Source organism: Agelaius phoeniceus, chromosome 1 (genome assembly GCF_051311805.1).
Source record: "Agelaius phoeniceus isolate bAgePho1 chromosome 1, bAgePho1.hap1, whole genome shotgun sequence".
Lineage (NCBI taxonomy): Eukaryota > Metazoa > Chordata > Aves > Passeriformes > Icteridae > Agelaius > Agelaius phoeniceus.
In genome coordinates, this window is record NC_135265.1 from 17232624 (window position 1) to 17245476 (window position 12853).

The window sequence follows — 12853 nt, forward strand, 5'->3', positions numbered from 1 at the left end:
GCAATTCATTCTGTAAAACATCATATATAACTAGTGAAGCTGATGAAAAAGTGTAAATAAATATAAATGATTGACATAATTACAAATAGGCAAATACCACATGATTTTAAAAACACCTAAAGCTCAACAATCCCTGCCTTCATAACAGTAGGACAGGAAAAGCAGCTACAGAGGGAAAGCTGCAGTAAAAGCATATCCTTCTGTAAATGAGTGTGGATAAATCCTACTGTAACACATAATGTAGGCAGGTAGACAGGAAGGTTCCTCCCTGTTAATAAGGCAGTGGATCATCTCGTCTACCTGCTTCACTTTAGCATCACCATCTGCAGGACCTTACCTCAAATCTTTGGGGGTTCTGTAGATATTTTACTATATTGCATAGAGGAAGAAAATATGATATCCAGAATGTTGGTAACTCCTGTGTTTTAGACAGTACAACTTAAATGAACTGAACACAGGCATACTGTTACTTAAATATTCTCTGCATCTAGTTCGATCGTGTTTGCTATGATAAACATCTACTTAAGACAATGCAGCTTTGTGATAAAGCCAGTTTCCAACTGGCTTAGAGGCAAAATGTGGGATTATTGTCTTCACTACCTTGTGCATTGGTCATAGCTGGAAAAGAAACAGTTTTCCTGTCATGTGAATTACATTCAAGGGTGGAAAAAGAAAGTTCACATTCCACACCAAGAAAGGTTTTTCAGTGGACAGGTTAGCACACTTTACCACTGGAAAGCTTCTGCACTGTGACACCACAGGGTTTTAAAGCAGCGTGACATTTTCAGTGATAAAGGGAAGAGAAGAGCTGGTCACCCCTTTAGGCAGGGTTAGATGCACAGATGACAAACCCTGGCAAGCTTTTGTCTCCTGTAAAGCTACTTAAATGAATAGCAGTGTGAAGGGTAGACTTCACTGCATTTTGCACATGGCAGGAACATACTGGTACATTTTCACCTGGTTCTCTCTTGCAACTGATGAGAATTTTAACTGACAAAACAAGGATTTGTATATTCCCTTTCCCTCTATCTACCTCTTTTCTTTAACTTCTGTTGGAAAATGTGTTAGAACCAAGAGGTATTTTCCTAAGCATACATTTTTAATTTCTCAGGCTTATCTTGTCAAAAAATCAGCAGTATTTAGTAGAGGATTCAATATAAGACCATTAATGACAATCACAAACCTTGCTCTGTCTTTAATCAAAGGTCATGGCACTTAGTTTTCCATTTCCCATTTCTTTTCTCTTGCAGACTTTGGTCTTGGAAACAGGCTGACTACACAGATAACCTACCAGCAGCTGGTTTGCACTTAAGAGGTGTAAACACCAACCCTCATTTTAGCAGCTTGCCCATTTGAGAGGACTCCAAAGCAGGATTTAAGTACTTTTAAGATCTTTTCAATGTAGTCATGGGAACAGAAAGAAGTTTCATCACACATGACAACTGAATCCACAATGTTATAATGAAAATAGCACAACTAGCTCTGGGCAGTGAGAGACAGTCCTAGATCTTATCCCAGCTCTTCCCCAGAGGCAGTGCAGTGAGCTCACACAAGCCTTGCCACACAAATGGAGACACAGCCACTTATCTGCCACATCTGCCTTCATCTTCTTCCACATCTGCAGCCCAGGACATGAACTGAGAAAATTCTCTGTTACATCTATTCCAACAGAAGAGGTATTAGCTGCTCAGACGGGTCTTTGGGGTCCTTTTGGTGGAGCTCAGGTCTTAATGATCTGCATGCTCAGAATCCCATGTCCTCTTTATTCTCCCAGTACTCTTCCCCACTGCCACCCAAGCTGTTTCAAGCATGTTTGCATTTTGGGAATATTCACTGCCCATGTTAACCAGAATATAAATAACTCTGAAATGTATTTCTAGAGATCACACCCTCTTAAATGTGTGAGTTAAATGGATGCTGAATATTAATAAAACTTAATATGCAATTACAATACATGCAATACATGCAACATACCCACCAACATGGGTAGGAGTTACAGGTTTCGAATAACCTCAGTTGTATCTATAGATAGCTAAAAATTCACTCAGCATATATGTCATAAACTTTAGTAAATTGTTTGACATATTACCTAAAAAACTGTTGTATTTTGAAAGCATAGTCCCATATCATAACAATAGCACACACAGTTGAGAGACAAATGAGTTAACTAGAGCCAATATGGAATTTTACCAAATAAAAGTATTCTTAGTGATAGTATGTCTACATTCATTCAGCAATCCTAAGCAGCACTGAAACAAAAGACAAAAAAAAAAAAAAGGTAAATACAGAAATCCCAACCAGGTTTGGGTATTTATCTGGAAACTGTGTTCCAGACACATACTGATATGGGGCTTAGTACAAAAATACACAGCCAGAGTAATATGAGAAGCTGGAATTAACTCATCTACTTGTTCCCTGACATGACCAGGAGTAGCTTCTTGTCGGTCCTGTTTACAAATGAAAATTCTGCCAACAGTAAGGTTAAACATTACCTGACTGACAAACATGAGAAGAAAGCCGGCCATTAGCTTGCTTATCTTTGGACATCATCACAGGTCTCAGCTGATGGGACAATATCATTTCATTCAGTTTTTGCTGCAATGCTAAGTAATCTTCAGATAATTTTGATATCTGAAAAATATATTTTTACATTATTATAGAAATAAGTATACATGTTCCAAGGTAATCAAAGGTAAAATAGGGAATTAATTTAAAAGGTATTGCTCCACTGACTGCAGTGCACACCCCTACCACATTTACCTCCTCATTTCTTGAAAAAAAATTCAGATGCGGGAAAAAAGACATATAGGAAACTCAACACTGCAGTCCAGTCCTACAGCTATTTCTCATTGGTTCACACACATGAGCAGATGGTGCCTTGCTGATGCAAGATTGCTTCTACAGCTGTAGGCATACTTCTCTGCACATGTGCAAGTCTCTGACATTGGCACAGCAGCTTTAGTTTCATTTACAGGTACATTTCACAAGTGTACTGAATTGTAGGGACCTTGATGGGTAAACAAACATTTGAAAGGCAAAGCTTCTGCATTTAACTTAAATCAGATTAATATTATTTTTGCCAGTACTCTGACTTTTCCTCCTTCCTGAAAAGGCTGTTTTCACTTGCAAACCAAAATATGCATTTTCATAGAGCACACATTACAAAATCTCTGTCTTAGTTGAGAGAGCAAAACCTTGGTGCCATAGAAGTCAGTAAAACAATTTTGCCATTCTGTCACTGCTCAGACTATTATGCTCCACCTACATTGCTTACAAACTTCTTACCTGTCGTGAAAAGGCCGCCAAATCACAAGCCTCTTTCTCTGAGTCTCCCTTCAGTGTCTTAGAGTCTTCAGCCTCTGTACTGATGCTTTCCCTACCTTTTGTTGTTTGGGGATTGTTATTTTGAACGTGTATTGCTTCTGTTGGCTCCTTTATTGTTTTCTCTTGACTTTTGCAAGGTAGTTTCCCTTCTTTTCTGAGTTGTCCTCTCCTTCTGTAACCCCGGTAATTACTCTGAATTACTACTGCTGCCTTCTCTTTGTCTTCTAAACCTTGCTTTTCTGCCTCAGCCTGCTTCCATGAGCCTCTTCTTAGTGACTCTTTTCTTGTGATTCCCTTAGCTCCTGTAGGCATCACTGCCTCACGCTTTAGGTAGTTTCTTTCCACATCCCTGTCGGTCCTTGGCTGGACCACAGCAGATTCTTGATTTTGCCAGTCTGCACTGAGTGTATCTTGATTATCTTGCTCTTGCTGGAATCTGGGTTCAGCTGAGGTTTTGACAGAAGATTTGCTGGGTAACTCTTCCAAAGAGTCCTGTTCTTCACCTTCACTAACCTCTTCTGCTGCCAGGTTCTGCTTCACAGGAGCTGCCTCTCCTTCACTAGATGTTTGCTGTTGCTCCTCTCCATTCCCTGTGTCACTGTACCCAGAGCACTTGCTGTCAGTGACAGCATCAGGTTCATCTTGAGTCTCCTCAGCTGCTACCTCTTCCAGTGTATCATTTTGAGCTGGCTGCAGTTGTGCTTCAAGGAATTCCACAGCAGATAATTCATCCTCTGCTATGGCAGCTGCTTCTTCTTCTGTTCTAGGGAGGGCACTCTCTGTTGGACTTTCCTCAGGATCTTGAAGTTCTTCATCATTTTCCTTCTTGCTAGTAGTTGCATTTTCAATTTCTTGCTTTCTAAGTGATTCCCTGAATGGAACAGAGTTTTAGGCAAAAATTACAGCTGAAGGAGATGAAGAATAGAGACAACTTTACAACTACCTTTGGTGGTCTTTGTATACTAACTGGCAACTTGATACATTGCAACATGGGAAAGATTTAGTACCTATAGCTGGAATTAAAGATAGCAATTTCTGTTGTTATATTATTATTATTATTATTATTATTATTATTATTAGTAGTAGTAGTAGTAGTAGTAGTAGTAGTAGTAGTAGTAGCAGTAGTAGTATCTCTTAAAGTGAAAAGGGATAATATTATTATCATCATCATCATCTCTTAAGTTAAAAGGGACATCCCTGTTAAACTTAATGGAAAATTGCCATGAAGACAATCTAGGTTGTGTAAAACAGCAAAGAATTAATAAATAATAAAATAAAACAGTACAGTATTAATTTAAATGTTAACAGAAACATAAGGCATAAACCTCTCAGCATTTCAAGAATGTATACATACACACAATCCTAAAGGTATTCTGTGTTTCCTCTGTCATCACCTTTGCTTATCTTGAACAGTGTCTTAAAACAAGAACAGCTCCTCGCAGATATCTATCTCATTCTTGTCTGAACATTTTTTTTATTATGAGCTAATTCCAAAGAGACTCATCTATAGGTTACATTAACATTACAGGTAGGTACAGCATTGTTGATCTTTCTCCTAAATGTGCCTTTATTCCTTGGTCTTGAAAAGATAAGAAAATTGGCTGCTGTCATTAAAAACCTTCACATAAATATACATTACTTCTGCATACATATCTAGAATAATCCTAAATTTCTTCACTCTTATCTTATAATGTTGTTATTCAGTGCTGCAATTACTGGAAAGGGACACGTTTGAGTGACATAAGAGAAAATAACACTACCTCCTGCTTTTGAAGACCTTCCTCTCCTTATATCCCCTGTAGTGAGACTGAATTGTTATTGCTGCTTTGTTTCTTGTTTCAGTTAGTTCTTTTCTCTTCTTCCTGAGTAAGTATCCTCTGGCAACTGATACAAATTGTAATGCAAAACAACCTTAGGCAACATGCAATGGGTGCCACATACATTTCAGACAGTCAAATACTAACAGCATTAAACAAAAGCTAATAAGGAAATACAGACCAGGGTGCCTATTATGATTATGTTTCATCTGAAATGATTCCCATAAAACCTTTTTGAGATTTCAGAAAGCTGTACCCATTCTACATGAGGATACAAACAAGCTCTTTCTTCAATTTTGTTGGAATAAAGAAAATATAGGAAGATGCAGAATAAAACAGAAGCACAGAGCTGTACAAGTGCCTCTAGAACACAGTACTCTGAGCTTAATGTACCTGCTTTGCCTGATTCAGGCAATTGATTTGACTCTGTCTTTCATCTCCATGGGAAATGCCTGATTATCAGCCTATAGAGATTACCAGGTTGTCAACTGGCACAGGCTTGGAATTAGCTGAACACTCAATAGATCAGAGAGAAACTGAGAATCTTATAGCTCAGCAGTTACAGAAGACTTAGCTCATGCTCCTTCTGCAAAGACTGAATATTCAAAATGAAAATGCTCAACATGAAAGATGTGCTAAGCTCCACAGTAACCAGGTGCACTGTGGCAGAGAAACTCCCTACCAGTGCATTGTGGGAGGCACAAGGTTAATTTTCTGGTTTGAATCAGAAGTAAGGACTCAAACATGGGCCTTCCCTGGGCCACCTAGGTGCTGACAGATCACTGGGGCCTGGATGCAGTTGCCAGCACATTGGTATCTGGTGCCATCTGAAGTGCTCCAGGATAGCAAGGCATCCACATGGAGCTGGCGGAAAGAACAGGACAGATGGGACTTTCTGGACACGAAAAGTTGGCTATACCAGGTGAAAGAAAGCTGGAGGCCAGACCAGATAACCAGGGCACCTCGAATGACACTAGATACTGGTATGAGGGCAAATGAGCTGAGCATTTGCTGATTTTAAATAAAATTATTCAAACCCTAGGCTCTACTGACTATAACAGCAGTTTAGACATATAGATCACATTTAGACATCTACACTGAAGTGTCCTAATCAGAATCTGAATTGCATTCAGAATCTTGCTTCAAAAACTTTTGAACTCGCAAATAATTTCCTAATGGGAACTGGCACAGTCTCCACAGTGCTGTGATTTGGACAAATCTACAATTCCAAGGATTCAGCACAAATTGGCTAATCCCTGGCAAAATAAAAATAACATAGTGTTTTGTCAAAATATTTCTGTTGAACTCTTAATTCCAAATGCAGTACCAAGATTATGGGGATAGTGGATTCAGGTGACTTAAATATCCTGTGGACATGGTATATATTGGACTCTTTCTTCAGCTCTGCTGAGAGTGTTTTGCATAACAGTGAAAAGGTCAAGCTCACTTGAAAATGAGAAGGGAGCATTAGCAGTCTGTTCCAACACATTCATATAACTTAGTGCTAAGTTTTACGTGCTTTAGCATTCCCCACCCATAACTTAGACCAACCTGGGCACCAGTAGGTGCAGTCAATCAATGTAAGAAGCACCATATAAAATGGGTATAAATTAACCTTGGTAACTGGATATAGCAAAAACTGGATAAAACTGGATATAACAAAGAAACACAAATACTTATTGGAAGTAGCACAGTTGGATCTTATATTGCAGTCTGACAGAGCCTTAGAAAAGTGGAAATTGTAAAGCACTTGGAATACTTCTTGAGTTTCCTGGATTTCTGAGACAATTCTCTTTCCACTTTCATATAAAAGCAACTCAACAGGAGTAGTTTTGAAACAAAACAAGTTATCAATGGGCATGGCAATATAAGCTGCATCTGGTCTTTTTAGACTATTCTGGTTCACTTTTGAGGTTTTCTGAGAAGTTTGTAATGATATAGTTGCTGTCTAAGCTTTGTATTCAAACTGGAAGAGAAGTTTTGTATTGCTTTAGAAATAAATGGGGGAAAAAATGGAGAGAGCTAAGTAAAAATGGACTTCATTTGAGTTTTGGCTTCTTGTACACTGAAGTTGAAATGCAACTTCACTACACTGAAGTTGAAATGCAACAGATATGAAAGCAGGTGGACAAAAAGAAACACTTGGGACATTAACAGAGTAAAATGGTAACTTTATACTTTTGCATTTGCTAAATATTCCAATATAATTGGCTGTGTTCAGATGTGTACTAATTTTTGGCACATTACTGGATTTTATGCTGGTTTTAGATTGTTTCCTACACAGATAAAGATTTACCAACTGCAGTGAAGTGATCTTCAGTACACACTCGTCCAGTGCAATTAACAGATGCATCTGACAATGATTAAAACCACCACTGGTGGTGGTATATACTCATGAAGGCATATCTTAGGTTGTTTAAATCTAGACAGCCTGGGCACTGGCAACACTAGATTACATTTGGGTTGTCACCTTTGTAATTACTGACAAGGTTTGCTATGGCATTTGAGCATCCCACTTTACAGCATTGAAAATGCCTAAATCACTCTGAGGTGCAGGTAACAGAGTCACCCATTTCAGCCACTGTATATAGACATATAATAGATAAGTTATACCACAGAACATGCAAATAAGCATAGTCAATCAGTATAGTGAGAATCTGGGTCAACATATTGTGTATGGATAACACATTAAAAGCCAAGAAAGCAAACAATTCTTACTTGCTTGAAATTTGATCATATATTCTTCCACTTTTTTATTATGCTTTGCATTTTTGTATTCTTTACGAGCAACAAACCCCCTGTAAGCTGAAAAGAGATGTTAAAAACTAGGTAATCCACTAGGTACAAAAAAGAATAAAAATATTCTGGAATTACAGACCTCTATTCAAATATTCATAAATATTTTACAGGCTTTATGTTTCAGAAAACACGGCAAACAAGCACAAATAATAAATCTACATAAAAATACATTTTCTGGTCAATAAAGTTATTATGAAACAAATGAATATAAAACACAAGATAATCAGAATGTAAAATAAGATTATGTTTGAAAGTATTAAAAAAATCAGTTGATGCCTCCATCAACAGGGTAATTTGCCTTATTATCTAGGACAGTTAATATATTTTATTTTCATTATTACATTATACAACCTTGTCAGTGCATGCCAGAATATTATTAATAAGAGTATCATCTGTGCAATCACATCCTTCCATTCTTAAAATTGCCTTTTAAATATAACACTGATAAATGTAATTTCAGTAAAGAGATTGTAATAACCTGGTTAAAAGAAATTTTTTTTCATAAGAACAGATATGACCAAGTATAAGATATTTTGTCAAATGTAACAGCAGGAAAAGAGCAAAATCCACATCCAGCATGCACATTCATCAATCAACTGTACATATGCACTAACTTTAAGCAACATGTTAAATGTTTTAAAGCTATTACCTGACTGTATTTTAATAGCACTTTGTTCCCTTTGTTCCTTTATCTTTTTGTATCTCCTTGAACCCAGCCACCCTCGGACATAAGCTTGAATCAAAATAATCATGTCAACTGTCTCCTTCCGCATTAAATTCAGCTGCTCCACATGATAGTATTTGAGGAATACCTTAAAAAGAGAAACAAACAGAAGTTTTAGTTACCTTCCCTGCCCTTTATTCACTCAATCCATTTAACATCAGCAAGAGTTACAAGCTGGTTTCAAATGATGAACAGACCCTTCAGTTGTAGTACCTAAAGGATAATTCTTAGAGATAACATTTTCCTTGTTTGGGATATTAGTTTACCTTACTCTTCTCTTCAACATCTTTCATCAGTCCCTGCTTATTAATTTTTTTATGGCAAGATTTTTGAAAGTTCCAGTGCAAATCTTCAGTCTGTAACTATAAATCTGTTTTCAAAACTACAAGGCTGACAGTTTTGTTAACCTCACAAATGTAATGTACATTATTATATAAACGTGATCCATATCTGGAACCTTCAATTGCTCCATTTCCCAATTTTAAACCTAAAACATAGTTTATTTACTAAATTGCTTTTATCAAGCATGAAATTCACATAAGTCTGGAAAAATGAATCCAGAACAAGGGTTGCCAACACATTCCTGGTGTGTATTAAGGTCTTAACTTTTTAAAAAGAGTAGAGACCAACAGCTACTCCAACCAAATGGGTGAGAAAACAAATTGTTTAATATCTTAACAATAGCATACTGGAATGAAGAAGATACAGTATATTAAAAAATTACTTTAGTTTTTCCAAGAACCCAGTTGTCAAGGTGGGCTTTTTCCAAGATGGCAGCACAGGTCTCCGGGCTGACTGGAGGATCATCATTTGTTTTGTAACAGATGAGGTAATACCTAAAGACAAATGCATGATTCTTTATTTGATTAATGGAGGATAATACATGCACATACATTTAAACCATTCTTTTAAGTAATAAAAACAATTGCATGAGAGAAAACATAGCACTTAAAAAAAAAACAGCATATGAAATAAAGTGCAGTTATTTATTTACACAGTACTAAGGAACTCAATCAAAAGTGGATGAGTGACATGTTACAAACCCTGGAGAGTTTTTTAATTCTATACCAACACCAGAAGGTTTTTAAAAATAATTCAACCCAAGTAGAATAGCACAACATTTCTTTCCTGCTCACTACATACTGTGAAAGTGATTTCAGTGGCAATATAAAAATAAAATAAAAATATTTTAAAAGCTTTTCTGTCTAAATTATATTATTTTATATTTAGAAATGTCACAAAAATTTCCTATCTTGTCTCATGTGCTAGACCATCTGCCTTTGAGATACTTAATATCTGAATAGATGCTGAGATGCATCCCAGCTCTTGTTAGCTCCTTGGTATCAGTTTTGCAGATCCTTTTGGAACATGTAAGTGCCATTGTGACACATCATCTGTAAGCACTTAATCTGGCAAACTCATTACTCAGAATTAATTCTGACTAGGAAAAGAGGTCACGATGCTCACTCATAAAAATTACCTGTGATACGCCAGCTCAGCTGCTGGATAGAAAATACTTGTTTGTTCCAGGACTTTCCAAAATGCTCTATAACAAAATGAACCATATCTATCTTGGCTTTTTAATTTAAGAAAATTATATTAATTATATGTGCTTCCTGACAGTACATTCTGGTTTTCTTGTTATTCAGGCTTGTGTTCTTTAAACACAAAGCCTGGGTTTACCAGCTTTAAATGATGGTAACAGTTTGCTCATGGAATAACAAAAGAGACAATGTCGATTTCTTCATTACCACCTACAGTTCCCTTTTTTTTCTTTTTGTAAAACACAATGAATTGGCTTATTTTTATTACAACCAAACAATGATGCCATTATCTCAGGTCTACCTGTAACTCTCAACTACTAAAAAAACCCAAAACCAAAATAAGACATACATTTAATAAAAATCCTTTTTCCTTAGAGGGCCACGTCCTCAGTGCCAGTGATCTGCACAGTCTCACTGTAATCAGGGGCACAGTCTCTAGAGAGCTACCCCATTATGTTTACTGCTTTTATCTATGTTACTTGAACAGTTAAGTTTGGGATTTTTTAAAATAAAAATCAGTTACCAAAAGCTACAGCACATCATGTAGTGATAACTATCTCTTTCCATGCTGCACTCTTCTAAAAGCTGCATACTTCCAAAACAGCAACAGTTCCAGGATTATTTTTTTCCAAAAACAGGGCTTTAAAAACATCACTTTGCTGTTCCCCTCTCATCTCGTGCACCTGCAGCACTCTGCTACTAGCTCTCTTTCTAGTGCACTATTTCTTTTAAGTGCTTCTGTCCAAATAGGTGATGCTTGCTTCTTCCCAGTTTTGATTTCCATTCCATACAACTCTGTTCTGACTGAGACAAATACTCAGGGTCTTTATTTGTAAGAGAGAAGTACAGATTTTTGGGGTGAAGGAAGAAGGTAGCTAAAGGAATAATACAACCACACTGAGTTCATTACTCTGCTTCTTAACAGAAGTGACTAATACTATGAATTATATTTTAAACAACACTATGCAGTTTATTGCACTCAATAAACTTTTCAGCCCTAGACTAGGAATCCCAAATCATCATCTACCCTTGCACAAGCAGATGTTGCACAGTGCTGAAACCTGGGAGCTAGAGAAACTGTGGTGTTCCTTGGATGCTGTGGCTGCAAATTCTTGGCTTTTATTTGAAGTAATGCATTTCTAATACTCAAGTCCTTGAAGAAACTTGCAGAGTATAAGCAAGTAAATTTCTACCCAAATGCTCAGAGAGCCTGAATCACAGAAATCATTCTGTGATTCATCATCTTTCCCTACCCATCAAAAACACGTTACTAATCTTGTGCCTGAACTACTCTTGGTCATTCTGCCTATAACCTTCTTTGTCACAGGAAATGTCCTTTATTTTTTTCAAAGACCACGCCAAAAACAATGCTGGTGCTTAACAAGCACTGGCTGGCAATTGTAGGAGAGAAAAGAGCTTCTTCACGTCGATGTTACCGTTTTATGAAGTTAGCGAAGAGTATACGATGTGAGTAGCCCTGTCTGCGGATCCGTGCTGTCTCCAGGATTCCCGTGTAACGCAGCTGAACCAACACTTTCTCTTTGTCAAACTTGTTTGCCTGCCGGTCGTTGTTGGGCTTGATGCACCTGACAAAATGGGGCTGGCCAACGACCATTTTGGATAACAAATCCATCAGAGAATACTGCAAAAAAGTAACAAGAGATCTGTCACCAGGATACTTGGGAAACTGGTATATAGGTCCATGTGTAGTTGAAATTTTACTTCATATGATCAGAATCATGTCCAAAACCATATACATGTCATTAGGCTGATAGTTTAAGAGTAGATGAAGTAAATGACCCCAAAAAAATTCTAGCTTTTCTAAGCTAGAAAAGCATCAAATAGTTTATACTACTTGCAAGAAACACTGATTCCAAATAAATGTACCAAATTTCATCCAGAACATTCTCACAGATTTCGATGATGTCCAACATATGACAGAATACTTACACTCACATTTACTTGCTTATCTAGGTAATTACAGCCATTTTTTGCTAGGTAATTACAGCCATTTTTCTTTTTATTGCTGTCACCTATTTGAAGACCCTTTTTCACCTAGAGAGTAAATCATCCATCAATGGATGGGAAGGGGAACAGCAGCAAGCCAGTAAATATTTCAATTCCTTCATTAGACTGAAGGAAATGAAGGCTACCCCAGAAGAAGGGCTGGTTGAACTGCTCTGATCTTGGTGTGTCCTGCTCATTGTATAGACTGATGGTGATATGGTAACTGCCCTGCCAAGAGGAAACTTCCAAGGATGGCAAAGCTAGAAGATCACAATTCCAAAGCTGCAATTTTCCCACCTCCCCAGAGTACCAGGCTAGCAGAGGGGATGCAGCCTCTCCATGCCAGCTGAGGGGAATCTGACTGTAAACAACCTTGACTGGTGTTTTGAAAAATTGCTTCATGGGAGGATCAAATTAAAACACAAATGAAGAGACTCATTCCTCAAGATTCAACCTGACTCAACAGAAAGAGGCAGCCAGGAGGTAATGCAGCTCAGCAGTAGGTTGGTTACATGAAACCAGTGTAGGACGTCAAGAGCCATATGTTTCCTATTAAAATGGGCAATTCCGTTCTGGACAGAAGCTGCACCATACAGCAAAGTGCTTAATTAGCTCCATCACCAGTGTGCCAACTGAAC

The 12853-nt window shown here is 37.5% G+C and overlaps 1 protein-coding gene across 1 annotated transcript in view; it reads right to left on the reverse strand.

The window, feature by feature from the left end:
* MYO3A (myosin IIIA) overlaps positions 1-12853 on the reverse strand; it is a 118440-nt gene that overhangs the window by 13690 nt on the left and 91897 nt on the right. Inside the window, exons 26-32 of the mRNA XM_077173813.1 lie at positions 11645-11850; positions 9389-9500; positions 8590-8752; positions 7860-7946; positions 5085-5208; positions 3286-4195; positions 2493-2631 (exon numbers count right to left, since the gene is read on the reverse strand). Of these exons, the coding sequence (XP_077029928.1) occupies positions 2493-2631; positions 3286-4195; positions 5085-5208; positions 7860-7946; positions 8590-8752; positions 9389-9500; positions 11645-11850 (1741 nt within the window). The remainder of the gene's footprint in view (positions 1-2492; positions 2632-3285; positions 4196-5084; positions 5209-7859; positions 7947-8589; positions 8753-9388; positions 9501-11644; positions 11851-12853) is intronic.